Below are 24170 nucleotides of genomic sequence, written 5' to 3'. Positions count from 1 at the left end.
GGGGAAAGAGAGAGGGAGAAAATGTGGAACTCTAAATTTATAAAAAAGAATTAAAAAAATTGTTTTTACATGTAATTTGGGGGAAAGTAATATTTTTAAAAATGCTTCAGAGAAGGAGTCTATGGGCTTCATCAAGCTGCCATGGCATAGAGAAAAATTAAGAACGCCTACAAAGTTAAGCAAGAAATTACGACTTTATTGGTTAAGATGCTATTCCTTAGTATGGGAAAGTTTGTTTTAGAATCAGAATTTGGTGATGCCTTGAACTGTTCAAAATTGGAATCCTAGTGGAGGGCGTGGTACAGTGAGGCAACAAGCTTATGGAGCACAGGGTGAGAAAGCTGGCATATGGGCATATGCTTTCTGCACAATGCAGCTCAAGCTTGACTCCTTCTCAGGATAAGCTTAGCTGGTGAGTAAGCTTTGGGAATTGTTTCTTTGGGGTTCACTCCTTCCCACGTCAAGGCAGCGGTGGGAATGTTTACAGCAGCCTCTTCTTTCACCCCTCTCAGGTGACACTCCAGGATACCCCGAACTGGTGAGGCTCCAGACCACCGATGTTGACCTGAAGAATTCCAGCGTTTGAGTCAATAATGACTCACATTTCCATTGCTTTGATCTTTACAAAGAACTTTTCTCAAGATGACTCTGCGATATAGATAGGTCATGCAGGTATTATGATGCTTATCTTCTTGACTCTCATGTCATAGTACAATAGACTCGGACCAAGAAGGGGAAAGTTAGGTCTGGAAAAAAAAATCCACCAATAAGAATGGAAAATTAAAAAAAGAAAACAGACAAAAAATTCTTTTTAAAGTAGTTTCTATACATCTCAGCCTCTATAAGAAGGAATCATTTATGTTTTCTTTCCTTTCAATGCCTTTTGCTATTGTCAGAATTAATTATAAAGGAATAATGAAGTTGTAGAAGCAGGCCTCTGGTAACCAGATTTGTAGTTTAGCATATTCAATAATAGTGGTGAGTATTCTAAAGAGCTTCTGTTTCTTTGGACCTTCTGTTTTTCTGCACATGTAGTGATAGCTGAAAAGCTTTTACAGAGTTCAGAATTCCCAACCTGCTCCCAGAATCAAAAAAGACAAAGGAGCAGAATATAGAATGTAATTAATTACTGTCATTGAGGACAAATACTGTTTTTTTTTTGTTGGTGGTTGTCTTTGTGTTCTCAGTGCCTGGACAGCTCTGTGCACAAAGTAGGTACTTAAATGTTTTTGAAATGAATCAGTAGACCGTTTATTAAAGTATTCTTCATTACCTCCACAAACTGATGCCGAGTGAGATGAGCAGAACCAAGAGAACATTGTACACAGAGACTGAAACATTGTGGAATGATCAAATGTAATCAACTTTGCTACTAGCAGCAATGCAATGATCCAGAACAATTCTGAGGGACTTATAAGAAAGAATGCTATTCACATCCAGAGAAAGAACTATGGGAGTAGACATGCAGAAGGAAAACATGATTTATCACTTGTTTATATGGGTATTGGATGTGGAGTTTTGGTTTTTAAAAGGTTACTACAAAAATGAATAATATAGAAATATAGAAATTTTGAGTGATAATACTTGTAAAACCCAGTGGAATTGCTTGTCAGCTCTGGGAGTGGGGAGGGAAAGAACATGAATCATAGAATCATGGAAAAATACTTAAAAAAAAAACCCACTATCCTTTGGCAAGTGCCTGCTATGGGCTAGGCACCGTGCTAATTGCAGGGGAATGCAGAAACAAAAATGAAAGCCCCTGCCCTCAAGGAGCTTACCTTCTATAGAAGGAGAGAAATATTTAGGGGGAAAGGAACCATTCCTATTTTGGGGGGAAAAAATTCCAAATACTCTAGTGGTTAGGAGGATCAGTGAAAATTTCATGTAGAAGTTGACCCTTGAGTTGAACTTTGAAGGAAACTAGGAATTGTAAGAGATGGTGGTGAGAAGGGTGTTAGAGTGAGCCAGTAAAAAGGCAATGAGAGATGCAATGATGTGTGGGAAGAATTGTAAGGAAAGGGGCATCTAGGTGACTCCATTGATAGAGCCAGACCAGAGATGGGAGGTCCTGGGTTCAAATGTGACATCAGACACTTCCTAGCCATGTAACCCTGGGTGATTCACTTCACCCCAATTGCCTCGTCCTGTGAAAATAGATAATGGAGGCACCAGGGATGTTATAATAAATCTAAATGATTATGGGTACACACACTGGGTTGTAGGAGAGACTGGACCAGGACAGGGAGACCAGAGTTCACTGGTTTAACACAGGAATGGCAGTTGGTCTTAACTGTCACCCAGCTCTCCCTAGGCCAGAGTCTAGAAACCAGCAGGCAAGGTAAAAGGATTTAACAGTTTTAATTATATTTAACTAAAAGATGGGAAAGGGATTTCTATACTTAAAACCTAGAGGGCAAAACCATAGGGCAAGGGGAGGACTTCTCTACTCTAATCTTAGTGATCTAAGCAGTCAGGGCCAAAGGAGGAGTAATGGAGTCTCTGGGAGGCTGCATCAGACCTGGTTCCTGCCAGGCTTGATCAGCACAGCTAAGGGGCTGAGGGTGGCTTTGAGGGTTTCTCACAATAATCTACCGATGATCTCAAGATGTCAAAAGCCAAGATGGTCCAAGGTACCAAGTAGAAAGGGTGTGCTTGAGATGCTGTCCACCAGATCCCAAACTCTTCCTCTTCCCTTGGTGCTGCTTTGTAGTTCTTGTCCACTTGTTAGATACCACCACCACTCAGGATCCCAGGGAAATCAGGATGCAGGGGGTCCTTTACACTGAGATCTCCCAGGGCTAACCACAGTTTGTGCCCACCCCTAATGGAGTCTCTCTCAGAGCACAAGCCATTTCTTCCTGCTCCTTCATTCCATCTTGGAATGCTGCAGCCTTCCTGCTAGGTACATCCTTAATACTTAATTAATAACTACCTAATCTTCCTCACAACAGTTCTTACCACTATTGGATCTGCTTGGATCCAATAGTATCGATACTGACAGAATGCAAGGGTTAAAAAAAAGAAGAGTTGAATAGAGGACACAAAGGGAAATAATAAATATATACTAGACATGTAAAGGTAGGTTGGGATCAGGTTGTGAAGGGCATTAAAAGTTAAAGAGAGGGTTTTGTATTTGATTTTTTGGATTTTGGATTTATATCTTATTATAGTCACTGTAGTATACTGAGCTAGAGAAGGGCACAGGCAGACCTCTGCTTTAGTAAAATCATTTTGCTAACTGTATGAAAGGTGGATTTTAGAGGGGAGAGACTTGAGACTGGGAGACCCATTGGGAGACCGTTAACAGAGGCCAAGTGGAAGGTGATGAAGGCCTGAACTAGAATATTGGTGGTATGAGAAGGGAGGTGGTTGCAAGGAGAAACTGAAGAAATTAGACTTCTAGAATTCAAAGCACTGTAGCTGTCACCTGGCACCAGAGGGATTCTCCATTCTCCCCTCTATTCCTTGCATAGGATTGACTACTTCCTTCTGATGGAGACTCAGTTCTTGGAATTAAGCTTAATTTTTTTTTTTCAGATTACACGTTGGTACAATTTTCAATAATCCTTTTCTGACATTTTATATTCTATGTTCTCACGTTCCCTTTTAGCCCTTTCCCTTCCCTAAGATGGCAGGTAATATGATATAGGTTATATATATGTTATTATATAATTCACATTTCTATGTTGTGAAAGAAACATATATCACTTATACTAGAGAAAAATTCATGGAGGAAATAAAATGAAGAATAGTGTGCTTCCTATCTGCATTCTGTCAGTTCCTTTCATGGCAGTGGATAGCCTTTTTTATCATGAGCCCCTTAGAGTTATCCTGGATCCTTGCATTGCTGATAATAGTTAACAGTTGATCATTGTACTTTATTGCTGTTGCTGTGTACAACATTCTTCTGGTTCTGCTCACTTCACTTTGCATCATTTCATATAAGTCATTCCAGGCCTGTTTTGTGATCATCTTATTCCTTGTTTCTTATGATGCAATAGTATTCCATTATAATCATATACCACAACTTATTCAGTCATTCCCCAATTGATGGACATCCTATACTTTCCAATTCTTTGCCACCACAAAAAAAAATTGCTATAAATATATTTGTACAAGTAGGTACTTTTCCTCTTTCTTTGATCTCTTTGGGATACAGACCCAGCAGTGGTGTTGCTAACTGAAAGGATATGTACAGTTTTATGGCCCTTTGGGCATAGTTCCAAATTGATTTCTGCAGTGGTTGTATTAGTTCACAGCTCCACCAACAATGTATTAGTGTCCCAATTTTTCAACATTCCCTCCAAAATGTATCATTTTCCTTTTTGGTCATATTAGCCAGTCTGATAGGTGTGAGGTGGAACCTCAGAATGATTTTAATTTGCATTTCTCTAATTAATAGTGATTTGGAGCATTTTTTTTTGTGTGACTAAAGATAGTTTAAATTTCATCTGAGAATTACCTGTTCATATCCTTTGACCACATGTCAATTTGGAAATGATTATATTCTAATAAATCAAGCTTCTTTTTTAATTAGCCTGACTCCTATATGTATATGTACCTCCCTCGTGAATGCCTATTATTATTTCTAATTATTTCTAATTCTTTGAACTTTTCAGTCTTTAAAATTTTTTTTATTAATTTATTTTTAAATCCTTTACCTTCTGTCTTAGAATCAATACTGTGTATTGGTTCCAAGGCAGAAGAATAGTAAGGGCTAGGCAATGGGGGTTAAGGGACTTGCCCAGGGTCACATACCTAGGAAGTGTCTGAGGTCATATTTGAACCCAGGACCTCCCATCTCTAAGCCTGGCTCTCAATCCACTGAGTCACTCAGTTGACCTACTTTCAGTCTTTAAAAAAAAAATAAACAAACAAAACCAAAAATAGTTCATCTGTTAGCATCAGGGTTTGGTGAATATTCTGAGAAGATTTCTGGAGAAAAAAAAAACATTTTCCAGCCACCATTTAATGCTCCAGCATTAATCATTTACTCCTTTTGTCTGTCACCTTTTCTGAGTTATTTCCCTATTAGCTAGCGGAAAGGTGTGGAAAGAGCTGGGCCATAGGAATTCCAGAGAAGAAGTAAAGCCAAGTGAGAGAACTGAGACCTCCTGTCTGAACAAATCATATGAAGATGGGGGGAGAGCTAACTGAGCAGAAATGCTGGCCAAGATAAAGTCAGGGCCCTTGGTGGTTTATAACCAGAAGAAGAGTTCAGAGTATTCTGGTGTCAGTGCTGAGAAATCATAATTTCTTACCCTTCAGTGGTTTAAGATGATAAAAATATAGACCAAGAGCTAAAAGAAACTGTAGAGACCATCTAGTAACCCTTTTGTTTTACAAATGAAGAAACTGAGGCCAGGGAGCAAAAGTGAGTGTTAAGTGTCAGAAGCAAGATTTGAAGATAGTTCTCCCATCCCAGAACTGGTACTCTTTAAATTGCACAACAATTTGTAGGATCCTCCATTTCTAAATAGGTTTGAGCTAACAATGTTTCAGATGTTTCCTCTTTCTGTTCTTTTGGCTGTGTCTAAACCCATATGATCATCCACCTACAGCATCCTCCTGAGTTGTACAACTTTTCAAGCAGCCCAACTTTGGTCTGAGGTTGTAGGGAAAGAGAGATTGAATTAAAATAGATCTTCTAGATTTATGGTTAGCTTCCTCCCCTTAGGATGTGAAGTGCTCAAGGGCAGGGAGTGTTTTGTTTGGCCAAACCTCATCACACACCTGGCACAGGGACTTGAACAAAGTAGGACTAACCTCACTTCTGCCTGAGCTTCAGGCAGTGATGCTGAGGGACAGCTCTGTGATGCTAGATTATCTCCCCAGAGAGAGATGTCAGTGGAGGACCCCTCTGAGCCAGGATGCTGGAAATGGAGTACATACTTCAGAGGACTCTGGAAGAGGTATTTGAGAAAGACAAGTTGGATGGCAGACAGATCTCCCTGGAGCTGCAGTTGTGGGGAATACAGCCCCCAATGTATCCCTTGATTCCCTCTTGAACATAGGAAAGTATGGGAGAGACTGTCTTGCCTTGGAAATCCTGGATTCCTCTCCCCCCAGTAGACTCCTGGTAAGGCAGCCATGACCCTCTTCTTCCTCACAAAGGCAGAAATTACACATTCTTCCTTGGAGAGTTAGTAGGCCAGATCCCAGACTGTTAATCTATCCATGCCACATTCACGGCAGCCATATCTACATCAGGAGGCTACCAACCAACTTTACATGAGTATTTGTTCAGTTGAGTAACAACCCAATATCCTGGATTTCAGAGTGCTGTGACTTTAGTTTATTGCTTTCTCTTTTGTGCCTCTGTGATAAATGCATCCAGATATGGAAAGTATGCCTCGGGGCTTCACAAAAGGATGGAGTTCTGGGATAAACTTAAAGGAAAATGGAAACCCCCAAATTCCTGCGGCTCTGGGAGTGCTGGCTTGAATTCACCCATGCCCAGGAACACAACTTAGCTGTGCCACCTTCAGTCAGTACCATTGACATGGATTCTCCTTCACCACCAGCTTCCCCCCTTGTCAAACCAAACTAAGTGACATCTCACCTTGAACTCAGCATCATAAATTGATGAGCCCTACCATTTTGGCTGCTCTATTTTTTCTATTGTAAGAAAACAAATACTGCCATCTTTTGCTTCGAGCAAATGAGACTTGGAGAAGATTCCTAAGGGATCTGCAATGGACCCTATACATCCAGGTAGAGGGGCGACAGTTTAATACAAGCAAATTTATCTAAGATTCTGCAGCACCCCTGACTGGCCATGAGTCACCTCCAAACAGTTATAGCCTGCTTGGGTATCTGGGAAGAGTGCTTTAGTAGGAAACATTAGATAAACAAAAAAGAATCTTCATTTTGCTTCTGGGACTGGAAGAAATCTCTCAGCCAAACTGTCTGCAAATGAACTGCTTCTGGCTGGGGAGAGGGACTAGTCAGTGTGGCAGTTTGGCTGAAAGGGGACCCCTGACCCCCTCAACACCAATGTGAAGGAGTTACCGGCAGCACTGGAAACCAAGTATCTGCAAATTCCTCAGCAGAATGGAGGGAGTTCCTGGTCTAACTTTGCTCTATAATTGTTGGAGGTTGGGATTAGGATAGATCTTTTAGAATTCTCGTTTTCTAGAACAAGAAAAAAATGCTACCATACATAGATAGGTTGGGCAATTGAGCTACAGAGAACAGAAAGAAAGCATACAATGACCTCTCCATGGCAGAGATGTACAATTCTGGGGAGCTTAGTGACCTAGGCAGCTTTTTCTGTGTCTTTGGGTGCCCCATGTTATGTATACTGTTGCGAGGGTTATTTAGCAATTAATTATTAGTGTTGGACCTAGCAGGAAGAGCTGGAGGATTCCAAGATGGAATGAAGGAGCAGGAAGTGGGGCTTGTGCTCTGAGAGAGACTCCATTAGTGGTTGGGACATAACTGTTGCTAACCCTGGGAGATCTCAGAGTTAGGGGAAAACTGCATCCAGATTCCCTGAGATCCTGAGAGGTGAAGGCTTTCAGCAAGTGGACAACAGACCTGCAGAGCTGCACCAAGTGGTGAAGTGGTTTGGGATCTGGTAGACAGCATTTCAAACTCACTCTCCCTACCTGAGTACCTTGGATCACCTGGTGGAGCTGGCTCTTGGCATCCTGTGACCGTCCTTGGATTACCGTGAGACCCCAGGCCTTTTAGCTGAGCTGACCAAACCTTGCTGGAACCAGGTTTGGAGGAACTTTCCCTGTGACTTCAGTACTGCTTCCTTTGGGCCCTGCCTGGCTTAGGTCAATAGAATAGTGTAGTCAAGTCCTTCCCTGCCCCCTGTGGTTTGCCCTTAGGTTTTAAGTGTAGAATCCCTTATCCCATTCTTTATTTTTGTTCCCCTCAATTAAACTGTTATATACTTTTACCTTTTTGCCTGCTGGTTCCATAGACCCTAGCCTAGGAGAGCTGATTGACTGTTGGCCTAACTGCCATTCCTGTGTCAGTTAACAGATTGGCAGTAAACCCTGGTCTCCCTATCCTGGTTGGTCCTGTCTCTCCTTCAACCCAGTGTGAATCCACAAACCATTTAGGTTACATTTTAATAATAATAATAACATCCCTGGTGCCCCACCTTTACAATACATAGACCTGGAGAAAGTCTTACAGAGTGTTCTGTGCTGCAAATAACTGGAAGTATATTTAGCACAGAATATGTGAAAGGTTGGGCGGTGATAATTATCATAGGGTCAGCAAGGGCTGTTCTGCCCTTGACACCATCTTCTGTACTCTTCCTTATTCTCTTGGGCATGCCTGTGTTAGGTCACAGGACCCTTGGCAAACAGTAGGGAGTGTAGAGAACTTTATTTCCCTGGTTCTGATGCTTGATTCTCTCCCCCTATTTTTCTTTTCCTTGCAAGTTCCTATTTATATATGGGCCTGTCTTGAAAAAGGGTCACAATGAGACACATTTCAGAGGAGCAGTAATGAGCCTGGCCAACACAAACTTACTCTGGGAGCTTGTATTGGGCAAAAATTAAAATTTAAGGCAATATCAAGATTCAGGCTTAATAAGCTTTGACTCTCTAACATTTTGAAGTAGACAGGATCCTAACATGGGCAGATCCAGTGAAAAGAAGTGGAAAAAGTCATCTAATCCCTTTACTAGAGAGTTTAGCCCAGCAGTGATTCGCTCTCAGAGAGCTTTATCCCAGTTTTGGTTAAAACTCTAGTTGTCTCTTGTGGTTCCCTTTAGGTTGTTACCTTTCTTGGTCTCTTATAGTTGTCTTAATGTGGGCTCTGGTATTTGGTTTAGGTTTGTTATTTTCTTGGATCTAACCTTCAGCTTTCCAATCTCTTCCACATTCTTCCAGATACCCCTCCACTCCTCAGTCAGGTTCCTTTCAACATTTACAGCCCAATATGCCCCTGCTGCCCACTTGACTCCCATTCAGCCAGAAATGCCCTTTGCAGGTTTACGTGGCAGCTAAAGGCTGGGTTAACCTCTTAGGAGTGGCGAGGCTGTGACCGAGGAATGTACTGTGTCACCTAGATTGTCACCCCTCAGCAGCTGATCTGAAGAGCAGTTCACTGCAGACATACCCTTCATCTTGGAAGAGAAGGCTCCACAGAAGAATGGCCATTTTTTCTCACAAAGGGTTCCTCGGTGACATCTGAAACGGAATCCTAGGTGGAAGGGACCAAGGATTTGCTCTGATCTCACGATCTTATTCAAGGCTATTATTTTTTTTAAAGGATAACCTCTTGCTAGAGCTGTTTTCTATATTTGTGGAGTTGAATGTGGGTGTGTGACATTCCAAGCAGGGCTTTTTAGATCTGTGTAGAATTACTGGTGTTCCAAGACCTGCTTGGATAATTACTTTTCTCCCTCCTTTGTGTGAAATGCTAGAATAAATAAGAAAAAAATCAATAAGAGTGGCAGGAGTATGAGTTCAGTTTAGCTCAGGGCCAGGTAGACATATGTGAAGTGGCATTTTTATGAGGACTTCAATCTACATTTGCTGGTTGGATCAGTGAGTTATTGCTTTGTAATGGGCTTGGCGTTGGGATTTTGACTCCCACATTCTCTGTGGGGAGGGAGAACAGCCAGGTCCTCTGGAGCCTGGGTGGAGGTGTGGGGGAACAGCAACCATCTGCTCTATTTTATCCAGGTTGGGTTTCCCAAACTTAGGTCACCTGACTGAAAGGTGTTTTTCTTGGCTTCAGTTTCCAACCTTAACCATAACCAAAAGGTTACGCTATATACTTATAGCCAAAGAGAAGTGAACGTTCTGACCTCCAGCCCTGGGTGCTGGAGGCAGCAGGCAGGAGAGGCCTTTCGAAAGTGATATATGCTCATTTGTTTGCATTTTTATTATTTTTTTTCCAGATGGATGATTGCACATCATCAAGTTTTGAGTCACATAACTATTTAGGCCACACACACATAGAGATGTTGCACAAGCCGTGCCCTGCCGGCTACAGCAAATGTACAAAGAGATTTTTACATGGGTTGAATTGGCAGACTGATTAAAATAAGTCACTGCACAGTGGAACACAGACGTTGGGTCAAGCCGACTCTCCCTGTCCGTTGGCACTCTCTCTCGTTCCTCCCATCAGATCTGGCTGCGGAGACAGCCACCCTCGTGGCAGCTTCTCTGGTGACCCACTGGCGAGTGTAGAAAGCCCCCATCAATCCTTTATTCCCATCCCCTCTGACCCAGCTCAGCCCTCTAGAATTCAGGCCCTGGAGAACCATGTAGATGGGCTCCCCTCAGCCTTGAGTGGTCCACCCCTATTCGGGTTGAGGCCAAGCACAGACAGGTGGTACCCATAGAAAATGGCGGAAGGGGACCTGAGCTTTACTGAGAGACTTAGGCTGGGAAGAGATGACCCAGGCTCACACACAGAACATGGGAGCAGGGATGGGCCGCCCCAGCTCTCCAACAACACCCGGGGAAGATACCAAGCGGCCAGGGGCGGCAGGAGCTGGGTCCCTTCCTCCCTGTCTTCACCGCCCCAAGGAGTCCACAGTCTGGGGGTTTCTGTGACTATGGGATCAGTATCTTCACACCGAGGGAACGTAGGCTGGCATCTCAGAAGCCTAACGTCCGTCCAGTGCGTTGGCCAAGCCGCCCAGGGAAGGGCAAGGAGGGAAACAGGAGGTGGGGCAGTTCCTAGGAGATAAGGGGCGTGGGACTAGTCCTATAAAGTGCTAAATTGTTAAAAAATCACAATTGTACACACTCGGGGAACATGCCCCTCTCCCAGATTGTTTGCACAATGGGATTTATATATCTGTATATATGTATATATACTTTTCTTTAAAAAGACAGCTCTTTCCCAATGGTTGGATAAACTGCTATACATAACTCCTGTATTCAGCATGCGCGTGGGGAGGGCCATGCAACAGTGAGGGACTCCCTATTGCTACACTCTGTACATGACGGCTGGGCCCCACCATGCCCATGGCCCCAATGGCAGAATCGGGCTTGCCTTCCATCCCTTCTGCCTAGGAAAGTTTTTGTTTCATTTGGGCCCCGGTGAAATGGGGGCTTGAAGAGAAGAGGGTGGAGGCGGCCCCAAGGCCACGGGAGAGCCCTCCGCGGGCTACATGACGTTGCACTGGGTGGCCCCACAGCAATCCTTAATGAGCGCGATGCCCGTCTTGGCCACCGTAGGCTTGGTAGGGGGAGGTTCTGCCTTCTTCTCTGCTGGAGAGCCTGTGGGAACAGAGCAATGAACGCGAGACGTGCTGGTGGAACAGCATCACAGCCCCAGCTCCGCCCTTAACTCCCACCTGGCCCGCGCCCACCTAAAGCGACCAGAGTTTAACCAAATCTCTGTCTCATCTGTCCCCATCCCACCCAGAGGGTCCCTCGGGCGGTCCTGAGGAGTAAAGGAAGGAAGGAAGTCTTTAACTAGAGCTAAATGTTAGTAAAGGAAAAAACAAATCGCTGCTGTTAGCTCCTCATCGCTTGCATATTTAATAGCTCCACGAGAAGGTGGGCTCCTTGAGGGCACACACCACTGCGCCTTTTCTTTGTGCCCTCACAGCTTAGCACAGGGCCTGGCACCCCGCACGCTCTTCAGAAATGCTTTTGGCTGGCTGGGGGACATTGGATTTTAAGACTCTATTCAGGCTTGCAGAAAGCAGACGTGATCTCCACCTAACAACCCCAACGGGTAAATACTGTCGCTATGACTTTTACAGATGAAAAAACTGAAGGGGTAAAGAGGTTAGCTAAAGGTTTGCCTCCAAGACACACAGCAAGTAAATGCCCAAGGCAGGACTGGAACTCACGTCTTCCCAACTCTGGGTCCAACACTCTGTGTTAACACCTTATAATTAGGGAGAACGGGAGTCTGCAGATGGCACCTTGGGCTTTAATTAACCGACTTCACTCAATCTCATTCAATTTTTTTCCCATGCATGTTAAAAATGGGGATCATAATATTTATTTTACCTATCATATAGGGCTTTGTGAGGAAAATACTTCATAAACCTGCTATAGAAATGTGAGCTGTTACCATCATTAATGGCCTCTCCCTTCCCCCCACCCCCTCTCTCTCTCTCCCCCTCCTCCCTCCCTCTTTTCCCCCTTTCTCCTTTCTATTGCTTTCCTTCCTTCCCCCTCCCTTTTTCCTTCCCTCCCTCTCTCCTCTCTCCATCCCTCTTTCTCTCTTCCTCTCTCCCCCTCTCTTCCTCTCTCCCTCCCTCCCTCTCTCTTTTCCTCCTTCTCTCTCTTCCTTCCTCCTTCCCTCTCTCCCTTCTCTCCTTCTTTCTCTCCCTCCCCCCTCCTCCCTCACTCTTTTTCTCTCTCTTCTCCTCTACTCTTCTCTCCTGCTCAACACCAGCTCCCCTACATGAGGTCACAGAGGGCAGGTTAGCCTTCGACTTTATCATTTTAACTTAACCTCTTCCTTCCATCTTAAATCAAGTCTAAGTTTTGATTCAAGGGCAGAAGAGAGCAGTAAGGGCTGACAGCCTAAGGCAGTTGCAATTAAGTGACTTGCCCAGGAGCCCAGGGCCTCCCAGCTCTAGGCCCTGAGCCACCTAGCTGCCCCTGCTTATGAGTTGTGTTTCCCTTCCCTCATCAGCTTCAAACACATCATCAAGAATGTTTACTAGTTCTTAGCAGAGGGGATTCCCCACCCCCCAGGGAGAAATAGTCACTTTCTCCAAGTATCCAAGGATCAGACTCTGCTGGGTCTTGTTTGGGATTTTAGCCATGACTGAGACATTGGTATTCTCAACCTTTCTCTTTCTCCTCTTGATCCAATCTGGTGGCTACTATTGTTCTCTAAGTAGTACTTGCTAGAGAGCTGGGCCTAGAGTCAAGAAGACGTGAGTTCAGATCCTGCTTCAGACACTTAGTAGCTGGAGTCATTTATCCTCTGTTTGCCTCAGTTTTATTGGCTATAAAATGGAACAATTAATAGTCCCTAAATTCTAGAGCTGTTGTGAGAATCAAATGAAATAATATCTGTAAAGTGCCTAGCACAATACTTGGCACATAGATGCTACATAAATGCTTTTTTTCTTTCCTCTTGGATGGAGCACTAACTATGACTCCAGGATAATCTGGGTTTGAATCCTCCCTAGGATACTTATTCTAACCTGGGTAAAGCACTTAACCTTTCCAAGCTTCAGTTTTCTCAACTGTTAAGTGGGGGTAATAAAAGCATGTCCCTCAAAGGATCCTTTTGGAGCTAAGTATATGTATTTTACAAACCCTAAGGCTCTATAGCAGTGACAGCAGACCTTTTAGAAGAGCAAGTGCTGTGCCATGCCCCACCCCAACCCACCCTATCTCCCGGCCAAGCCCAATCTTTACTCCAGACGGGGAGGGAAGAAGAGCTCCCATTGGGCTGCTGGGCAGAGGGATGGGGGAAGTGAGGAATGTCCTCAGGTGTGGTGGAGAAGGGGAGGGGAACAGCTCTACCCCAAGTCCCTCTGGCTTCCTAGTGACCAACTCTGGAGGATGACTACAGGCGTGCCCACAGAGAGGGCTCTACATGCCCTTTTTGGCACCTGTGCCATAGGTTTGTCATCACTGCTCTATAGAAATGTGAGCTCTTATTACTGTTCTGCAGCTCCTTGCCTAGTTCCAAATTGGGAAAGGTTGTTCAGGCTGACTAGTTTCGCTGTGGATACTGGATAATGGTGGAATATGTGCTGTGTATTCCTCTAGGGATCTACTTAGAGAGAAGGGTCTGGTATCTTTGATGAACCCTAGCCCTTCTCCAGTAGATGGACTCCTGGATCCTGCAGCCTACCCAGAGAGCTCCTGAAGCCCTTAGCCTAAAACCCTATGTCCCTGTTTATGAGAATGCAGATCTCCATGGATGAAAACCATTGGATCATAGACTAAATCTAGAAGGGAACTTGAAGGTCCACTAGTCTTGTCCCACATAAAGAAACTGAGGCCAAGAGAAATAAAATGACTTGCCTGCTCATTGGTCTCTCTGTCACAAATGTGTCCTCACTCTAGTCCATCCTTTGTCAAAGTGATCCTTCTAAATTGCAAGTTTGACCTTGTTATCAGCCCTACTTGATAAACTTCAGTGGCTCCCTATTGCTTCCAGGATTAAATACAAAATCCTCAGGTGTTCAAAATCTTTATGACCTCCCACCTCCAATACTACCTTTCAAGTCTTCTTGTACATTATACCCCTCCCCCATATACTCTGCAATCTGTTCTCCTTGTTGTTCCTTAAACAAGATAATTCATCTCCCAACTCCAGGCATATTTAAAAAAAATCTTTATTTTCTGTCCTAGTAATAACTCTAAGATAGAAGGGTAAGGCCTAGGCAAACAGTGCTAAGTGCCTGCCCAGGGTCACACAGCTAGAAGTATCTGAGGCAAAATTTGAACCCAGGCATGGTACTCTATCCACTGTGCCACCTAGCCACCCCATTCCAGGCATATTTCACTGGCTGGCTCCTATGTGTGGAATATTTTCCCTTCTCAACTACCTCTTGGCTTCCCTGGCTTACTTTAGGTTCTATATAATCTCATCTTCTACAGGAAACCTGTCCCAAATCTCCTTAATTCTACAGCCTTCCTTCTGTTGATAATCTCCAATCCATCATATATATATATATATATATACCCTCATTAGACTGAGTTTCTCAGAAGTGGTGGGACTATTTTTTACCTTTCCTCCAGTGCCTAGGTGATTAAAAACTATTGACTGCCTGATGAAGTGCCCAAGGTAGCAGGTCTGAAATTCAAACTCAGGTCCTGTGACTCCATGTTCAAGGCTCCTTTTCTTGAACACTGAGCAGACCAAGATATGTGTTGCCATTTCATGATTTTCTGGAGAGTATCTCACTTTGTTCACGGAATGTATTCTGACCTAAATGTAGAGCTTTTTACATATTCCCAGCTCCCCTCTCCCATTTTTTCCCCCCTTGACAAAAAAAAAATTAAAAGAATATAAATATATATTGAGAACAAGACACTCACTGGCTGGAGATTTGGTTACTTTTTCTAGAGGTTTTAACTTGATTCTCAGAAATTCTGCCATTTCCTTGTCTTCTTCTTGTTCCCTGTTAGGGCAGATGTGAAGAAAGAAGAGAAAAGGCCTATGAACTACAAAAAGATTAAAGAATCTTTAAATCTGTAATAAAAACTGGAAGAAGACAAACTACAGTGGGAGAGGGATGTTGAGATGTGGTTCAAGGACTGTCGAGTTTTACAAGCCACGTCTAAAGCAGGCAAGCCATAGCTCTTTCTTTGCCTGGGCAGAAATCTGAGTGGGGCTCAGGGTAGAATTCCAAGGTCTATATCGAGGACTATGAGTGAAGTTTCCTGATCACTAACTGTCTGGGGCCAAAGCTAAGAAGAAGTGATCCAAGGGAGAAGTTTGAGACAAGCTCAACCATCTGGTTCTGTTTGACAAAGCAACATGTGACAAACTCTGCAAGGAGGTCCCCAACTCTAAACTTATCACCCCTGCAGTAGTCTCAGAGAGACTGAAGCTCCGGGACTGGGAAGCCCTCCAAGACTGAGTTCGTTTCCAAATGTGTTAGTGGAAATTTGGGGTTCATTTGAGCCTTAAATATTTAGATATAGGACATAAACTTCCTGTGGACATTTAGGGGACTTTGAAACTACATTTCCCATGATTCAAGGGGTTTCCTCTCTTACGTGGTGACGTGAGCCAATGTAAAGCATAGTTTAAATAGAGAGGACTTGATTGGGAGGCTCTCTTTGGTGCGAGGCAGCCAGGTGGGCAGAAGGCATGGCGGGTGATTTGAATTAGATCTTAGCAGGTGTGTGGTCTTTCTTAAATTTACCAACATGGCTTTAATTAAAATATTAATACTTTTATCTATATCCATCTATATCCATTTTAATCGTAACACAAACACAGAGCACCAGTGCAGACTGTGCCTTCTGAAGGCAGCCATCGCTTTTCAGTGAAGTCCTTATTGCTATGCTCACTGGCATAGCAGACCAGAACTGGCTTCCTCTCACCATCTGGCTGCCTAAAGTACCACTGCTTCTCCAACTCTCTGAGCCTAAGGATGTCCTCTACCCATCCACTCCATCATCTCATCCCTTTGTCCCAGACATCTGGCCATCAGTCCTGCCCACTATCCCTACTTGGAAAAGGACCGGCCAGTTCAGATTTCTAGACACCAAACTGTGATTAGAGGGGAAAGTTAACCCCACTCAGTTTTGAAATTTTACCTTGGGCCGAAACGTCCTGATTATGAATGAGTACAAATTCACCAACCCTCGTTCTGTCTAGTCTGCCCACGACCATGCTCCATGCTTCCATCTAGTTTAGACATTTTGCCAGCTGTTCTGCCACCATATATGTACTCTTCATTTCCCTACCTCCACTTTTACCTCTTATTCTAAGAACACAAATCAAACCAAAATTACCATTATTTCTGTAAAGGGCCTGAACATGGACTTCCCTAAGGCTCCATTCACTATTCCTATGATTCTTCAGAACAAAACTTTTCCCCTTGGTCACTGCTCCCTTGGAAATGCTGTCTCATTGATAGAATGGAAGCTCTTTGGATCCAGGAACACTGTTGATCCTGCTGTCCTTGTCATGCCCATCCTCAAAATCATCAAGGGTAGAGGGAAGTTGGGTGGGTCAGTGGATTGAAATCCAGCCTCAGAGATGGGAGGTTCTGGGTTCAAATCTGGCCACTAGTTGTGTGATCCTGGGCAAGCCATTTGATTCCCATTGCCTAGCCCTTTCTGCTTTTCTGCCTTGGAAACAATACACAATATTGATTTTAAGAAAGAAGGGAAGGGTCTAAAAAAATCATCAAGGTGGGGCAGCTGGGTAGCTCAGTGGATTGAGAGTCAGGCCTAGAGACAGGAGGTCCTAGGTTCAAATCTGGCCTCAGACACTTCCCAGCTGTGTGACCCTGGGCAAGTCACTTGACCCCCCATTGCCTACCCTTACCAATCTTCCACCTATAAGTCAATACACACAGAAGTTAGGGGTTTAAAATTTAAAAAAAAATCATCAAGGGCATCATGTAAGCTACCCACCCAATATTAGAGCCCTTGCTAAAAAAATCACTGCAGGGGCGCCAAAGAGTCATCCTTTTGAAGTTGATATTCAGGGGCCAACCTGCAATAATCATTCCCACTTTGTACCACTAGGGCAAGGCTGAGGCTCAGAGCAGGTGCCTCTCACTAGACCCATCACTTAATGGCTGGAATAGAAATGGCCCTCAGATGACCCAACTTCCCTCTACCCTTGATGATTTTGAGGATGGGCATGACAAGGACAGCAGGATCAACAGTGTTCCTGGATCCAAAGATGTCTCGACTTGCTCCACATTTTGTCTCCTCTGGAGAACTGACACAGGGCCATTTGTTACGCTCACCGTAATCGCTCTACTTCAGCATCGTCCACCAGGAAGTCTCTCTTTTGCACCAATTTGTGGATCTTTTGGATCAATTCATCTTCCCTCTGCTTTTGTAGTTTTGTTTTTTCTTTTTCTGAAAAGAGAGAAAGGGAAAAAGAAAGAAATTAACTAAAGGGCTACTTTGGCTTTTCAGAGGGCACTGACCACTAGACATTATATAATTGTAATGGTCACACTCGGCTCTGAAGAAGAATCAGGAAAATGCTCCTCCTTTCCTTCATTGCAGAAGTTGGGGTTTAGGGGAGTAGAAGACTATATATGATACTACAGACACAGCAACATGGTGACTGATTTTTCTGAATTTCTTCTCTTTCTTTTTTTGCTGCTCAGTTTTGACTGACGCTTCATGACTTATTTGAGGGTTTTCTAGGCAAATATATTAGAGTGGTTTACCATTTTCTCATTTTACAGATGAAGAAACTAAGGCAAACATGGTCATGTGACTTGCCCAGGGTCATACAGCTAGTAAGTGTCTTTGGCTGGGTTTGAACTCATGAAGACAAGTCTTCGTGACTTCAGGCCTGGCACTCTCTCCATTGTGCCACCTAGTTGCCTCTTTCTCTTTTAATTTTTTTTTTATAAAGAAGAGCTCTCTAGGTGGGAGACAGATGAGCAAGGTATTGGTGAAGTGGATGTGAAAACAAAAGGCATTGATTAAAGGAAGACCAGGAGAGTCTTCTCTCTGTATCTCCAACTTAACTTAGATAAAACAGATACTATTGTCAATGTGAAGAGGGAGATCCATTTGATCCTGGGAGATCCAGATTAGTTGAATTCCTCCAATTCTTGCTTAAAATAACAAAATAACAACAATTGACATTTTATGGTGCTTTCAGTCAATCCACATGCGCTAATTAATTCTTACCATGGCAGTCATAGCCTTTGACTCAGTGATAAAATTATTGAGTGTCTATCTGAAAAAAGTCAAAGACAGAAAGGACTCATGCACAAAAATATTGATAGCAGCCTTTTTGTTGTAGCAAAGAACTGGAAACAAAGTAGGTGCCCATCTGTTGGAACACAACTAAATGAATTATGGCATATGAATATAATGGAATATTACTTTGCAATAAAAAATAACAAAAGAGAATCTTGAGAGAATTCATATCGATTGAAGAATGACATGAGCACAACCAGAACAATTTACAAGACAATGTAATGAAAAGACGTTTGAAAGATAGTAGAACTCTGGGCATTGACCAATCATGACTGATGATAAATCACATTTCCCTCTGATTGGCAGAGGAGATGAACCAGAAATGAAAAATAAGGCATACATTTTTAGATGCAGCCAATATGTTGATTTGTTTTACTTGTTTTTACTTATTTGTCAGAGGGAGGGTGTCTGCTGGTTAGAGGAGGAAGAACAGGTGCCCAATGAAAGTAATGGAGGGGGGACAGGGGAGAAAGTGAGCCAATGAAATTTTAAAGAAACATAAAAAGAGAGCAGATAGAAGGCCATAAAGGCACCCAGATGAAATTTTAAATTAAAAAAATGTTTTTAATATGTATGTAGCACTATCTGTCAGGCACTGTGCTAAGCACCATACAATTATTATTTCATTTTATCTTCATAACAACCCTGGAAGGCAGATGCTACCCACTTTACAGATGAGGAAACTGGGATAAACTCAGGGGTCAAATAACTTGCCCAGGGTCACAAGGACTCTTAAGTGTCTTGAGTTCAAATTTTAACCTAGGCATTCCTAGACAGGTGAACTAGAACCCATCCCTGTCCTGTGGCCAGATCAAAAATAAAAGGCTAAACTGGAAAAGAGATCAAGGAATGACCAAGATAATACAAAGAGAACTAAGAAAAGATTCAAAAAAAGGAAGAGATGGGAACACCATGGAATGATGGTGAATCTCTAGGAGTGATGATGAATGGTTGAAAAATGCTACATTCCTCAATGAAGGGATTCAGGCATAGGCTTAGAAGAACAACGAAGTTTGGGATTGATTTTTCTTGTGCCCTTCACAGACCAAAGCATCTTCACATCAGCAGCTAAGGAGGAGGTAGGCTCTGCTTTGTCCCTGCCTTGAGAAACAGAATTTTCCTGTGGTTTTGGTGTATTTTTTACTTAATACTTTTATTGACATATTGCCAAGAGCTCTGATTTTCCTCTAACCTCAGCTAAATTCATCTAGAACCTGGTACAACTCTGAAAATAGAAAGGGAGAACTCTTGGTGAGAAAATAAGGAGGTGGAGTAAAGATAAGGAGGAGGGTGCCTGCTGAGTACTCTGGTTTATTCAGGGAAGAAGCTGGGCTGAGAAAAAAATTGGCATCAGTTGGACTCTAGACCAAGGAGCCATGACCAGGGGACTGATAACCCTCAAACAAGCATTGCAGTAGGATCATGGCAAATCTCTTGGCCTCTCCTTCTAGTTTCTCATCTTTAATTGAGAGGTTACTTTGTGGTGGAAAGAACATAGGGCTGGGAGTCAAAAGGCTTGGCTATGGTTCTGCCTCCGCTACAAACTGTGATCTTGGGCAAGGCTCTTTTCTTCATTAGGGTTCAACTTCATCTGTAAATTAAAGGAAGGGTTACACAAGGATCACAAGCTAAGGAGGCCAAAGGGACCATAGAAAGCAACCAACCCTATTCCCTGCCCCGAAAAAAAAAGAAATCAACTATCATAGACCTCTCATTTTATAGATGAGGAAATTGAGGTCAAGCATTTTGTTTAAATTAAATAAGTTAGCAGAGCTGAGATCTGAAGCCAGTTCTTTGGAGTCTAAATCCAGTGGTTGAGATGGAACTTGGTATAACAGATAGAGCCCTGAATTTGGAGACAGGAAGAGCTGTCTCCAAGAGCATGGGTTCAAATACCACCCCCTGACATTAGTTTTATGACCATGAACAACTTAACTTCAGTGAGCCTCAGTTTACTTGTCTGTAAAATGAGAATAATTTTACGTGTTGTCCCTCCTTCCCCTGAAGGACTGTTGTAAGACTTAAATGGAATAATACATAGAAAGTGCTGTGTAAACCTTAAAGTGTTATACAAGGTGTACTATTTTAGAACACCTTATGTCAGCTCTTCTATTGTACCATATGATTTGATGAAGTTTTTTCCAGCATAATAAGACAACATCTTAATGAGTGTTCCTCCTACAGGGCAAGGGAGATAAGTCAGAATCGTACTAGAAGGGTTGTGTGGAAAGGTCTATAGCAGTGATGGCAAATCTAAGGTACAGGTGCCAAAGATAGCAAGCAGAGTGCTCTCTGGGACCATGTGGCTGCCCTCCTGCCTCCCAGTTTGTTATAGAAAGGCAGAGGGTCTCTGGTAGAGCTGCTCCCTTCTCCCTCTCCACTTTACCTGATGCCATTTTTTAACAACACACCCCTCTGCCCAGCAGCCCAATGGGAGTGTACAGTGGGTAAGGTGGGTGGCTCACAGGTGGCAGAGCTGGAAGGGAACAGAGCACTCCGACCACTCCACTCCCCCTCTCTATACTTGCTGAGGACATTCATCACTTCACTTGCCCCTCCACCCAGCAGCCCAATGGGAGTGCTTCCTCCCTCCTCTGTGTGGGGTAAGGGGGGGACCAGGGTGTGTCCAGAACTTGGTGGGAGGGAGGGGCACAGTATATGGTCTGGGGGGTGTGGTGGGGGTGGGACCTAACACTCCATCTCTAAAAGGTTCACCATCACTGGTCTATAGAGAGTGCCAGTGGGGAAAGTCTGTGGGCTAGAAGTATATTATTGATACATATTGCAGATGTCACTCAGCCAATCAACAAGTTTTTATTAAGGGTCAGTTAAGTGGTACAGTGGATAAAATGCCAGGCCTGGCATTGAGAGGCCCTGGGTTCAAATCCGGCTTTAGACACTTCCTAATTGTGTGACCCTGGGCAAGGCACTTACCCTGTTTACTTAGCCTTTGCCCTTTTGTCTTTGAGTTGCTACTAAGATAGAAAGTAAGAGTTATAAAACAAAATTTATAAACAAGTATTTACTAAGATCTTACTGTGTGCCACATATTTCACTTATCACTGGGAACACAAAAAAAAGCTAACACTGTAGACAACAAGAAGGGAAGAATGGTCCAATCTTCTAGGCATAGTGAATTAGGGAGAGAACAGGCTCTTGGACCACCCCACCCTACCCCAAGAATTTCTGAAACATCTGAACTGTTACCTGGAATGGCGACTAAATTCTGTAGCTCTTGTTTAAGGTCCATGATGTCCTTGCACAGTTGGATATCATCCATCCTGTACAAACAGGAGAGAGAGAGAGAGAGAGAGAGAGAGAGAGAGAGAGAGAGAGAGAGAGAGAGAAATCACACCTCAAGCGCAGAATCAGGTTATTCCTCTCTGAAGCCTTGTCAAAATCTACCTTTACCCCCTCCCCCCCAGACTCCCATGATAATGTGTTTTTTGCTACTCAAAAATGTCTTCTTCTAATGCCAGGGGCCTGAACCAATCACTTCATCCCTGACTGATGAGGTATTTGTTACCAAAGCCACTTGAGATATCATTTTATAAAAAGAAAGGCATATATCCAGGTTTGGGGGGCAGGGTAGGAAGGGAGAATCCTAGCAGGTGCCCACTATCCCTCAGGCTTATTTGTGCCAGGCCAGATGGATGCAAATGTTTCCCGCAGGTTCCTCATTAGCTGCTTTTTTATTAGTGCTTCCCTTGTGTTGCTTTGAAAATACACCCCTGCCCTTTTATTCATCAAGATGTGAAATCAGCCTAAAGTGTTGGAATTAACTGATAGTACAGCTTTATAATTTTTCATATGAAAAAGAAAACATTAGGCAGAACAAAAAAAGGAGAGAGAAGGAAATTAAGGGCAGACAAGCAAAAAAGGGGAGAGACAATAATGGCAGGCAATTATTTTTTAGTTTAAGCAGCTTTAAATTTCAACCCACATTTTTAAAAACTTGTGCTATCTGTCAGTATCAATTCTAAGACAGAATAGCAGCAAAGGGCAGGCAACCAGGGTTAAGTAACTTGCCCAGCTAGGAAGTGGCTGAGGCCAGATTTGAACCCAGATCCTCCCAACTCCAAGTCTGGTGCTCTATCCACTGTGCTACCTAGCTGCCCCATACAATTCATTTTGAAAGGCTGAGAGGTAGAGCTGTGGAATAATGCCAGCCTTAAACCCTGGAAGAGCTTAGATCAAGTCCTGCCTCTGACACATACTGGCTATATTAACTTGGGTAAGTCATTGAACTTCTCTGTTTTTCTAGGAAACTAGATTCTAAGATTCTAAGTTACAGAGAAGGTGCCAGCTTGTATTGGCAAAGGGAGTTCCATGTCAGTGAAATCACAAGGCCTGTCTCTCTCCTTTTTGAGAGGTCAGAAATTCAAATATCCTTTAGTTCATCCCCAATAAAAATGAAATCCTTTCCATTTCATTATATCATTCAATCAATAAGCATTTATTAAGTACGTGACAATATTGGGCAGCTAGGTGGTACAGTGGATAGCCCACCAGGTCTGGCATCTGGGAGACTTATCTTCATAAGTTCAAATCTGGCCTCAGATACTTCCTACCTGTGTGACCCTGGGCAAGTCACTTAACCCTGTTGGTTTTAGTTTCCTCATCTGTAAAATGAGCTTGAGAAGAAAACGGCAAACCACTCCAGTATCCTTGCCAAGAAAACCCCTAATGGGTCATGAAGAGTCAGACATGACTGAAACAACTGAACAACAAAAGGACAGTATTAGGCTCTGGGGATGCTGAAGTAAAACCTAACAGGCTCTGCTCTCGAGGAGTTCATAGTCTTGGAAAGAAACAATATACAGTATACAAAGATAATGATAAATTTAAAGTATCTCCATACAAAATATATCTATGAAGGATATACAAAGTAATCTCTCTGGGGAGGGCACTTGTTTTTACACTTAATAGAGAACTTTTATACAATCTCATTTGTTTCTCATAGCAATCTCCTGACATAGGTAAGGCAAAAGTCTCCCTCATTTTTCAGATAAGGAAAAAGGGTCAAAAAGAAAAAAAGAAGGTCAGAGTGAAATGTGCAAAGTCACAGAGCTACAGTAAGTGGAAGTCTGACTTAGTACCCAAGTTGGTTTTTTTTAAACCCTTAACTTCTGTGTATTGGCTCCTTGGTGGAAGAGTAGTAAGGGTGCGCAATGGGGATCAAGTGACTTGTTCAGGGTCACACAGCTGGGAAGTGTCTGAGGCCAGATTTGAACCTAGGACCTCCCATCTGTAGGCCTGACTCTCAATCCACTGACCTACCCAGCTGCCCCTACCCAAGTGTTTAAAATGTTTTCCTTTCAACAAACCTTGGACGTAGGCAATAAAAATATCTCCATTTCAGACATAGAAGAATGGTCCAGGATATCACATTCCCAAAAATGCTTCAGAGAAGGCCTCATTAATTGAGGGAAGTCTGTAAACTACATTTCCTAGAAGACTGAATGAACTCAATAGGCCAGTTTATTTTTAATATAAATTTTCTTTTTTATATTAAACACCCCAAAATACAAACATTTTAATATACAAGAAAGAGAAAAGAAAAATAGGATTTTAAATGAAAATGAATTTCACTTATGTAGTTTGTTTTTAGTGTGTATGTTAAATTTGACATAATAATAACAAAAGTAGCCTGCTTCTTCTGCAGTCCTTTCTGCCCTCTTTGGTATATTTTTAAAAATGCTTTGTTTATAGTCATTCCTACTTTCTTTCTTTCTTTCTTTCTTTCTTTCTTTCTTTCTTTCTTTCTTTCTTTCTTTCTTTCTTTCTTTCTTTCTTTCTTTCTTTCTTTCTTTCTTTCTTTCTTTCTTTCTTTCTTTCTTT

The 24170-nt window shown here is 42.9% G+C and overlaps 1 protein-coding gene across 1 annotated transcript in view; it reads right to left on the bottom strand.

Annotated features, from left to right (window-relative positions):
- Positions 1 to 10882: 10882 nt before the first annotated feature.
- BMERB1 (bMERB domain containing 1) overlaps positions 10883 to 24170 on the bottom strand; it is a 142477-nt gene continuing 129189 nt past the window's right edge. The window contains exons 3-6 of the mRNA XM_044657342.1: positions 21537 to 21610; positions 17351 to 17465; positions 14955 to 15037; positions 10883 to 11204 (exon numbers count right to left, since the gene is read on the bottom strand). Of these exons, the coding sequence (XP_044513277.1) occupies positions 11092 to 11204; positions 14955 to 15037; positions 17351 to 17465; positions 21537 to 21610 (385 nt within the window). The 3' untranslated portion in view covers positions 10883 to 11091. The remainder of the gene's footprint in view (positions 11205 to 14954; positions 15038 to 17350; positions 17466 to 21536; positions 21611 to 24170) is intronic.

This window comes from Gracilinanus agilis, chromosome 1, assembly GCF_016433145.1.
Source record: "Gracilinanus agilis isolate LMUSP501 chromosome 1, AgileGrace, whole genome shotgun sequence".
Taxonomy (NCBI): domain Eukaryota; kingdom Metazoa; phylum Chordata; class Mammalia; order Didelphimorphia; family Didelphidae; genus Gracilinanus; species Gracilinanus agilis.
Note: the sequence above shows the minus strand (reverse complement) of the source record. Positions and strands in the feature narration are given on the sequence as shown.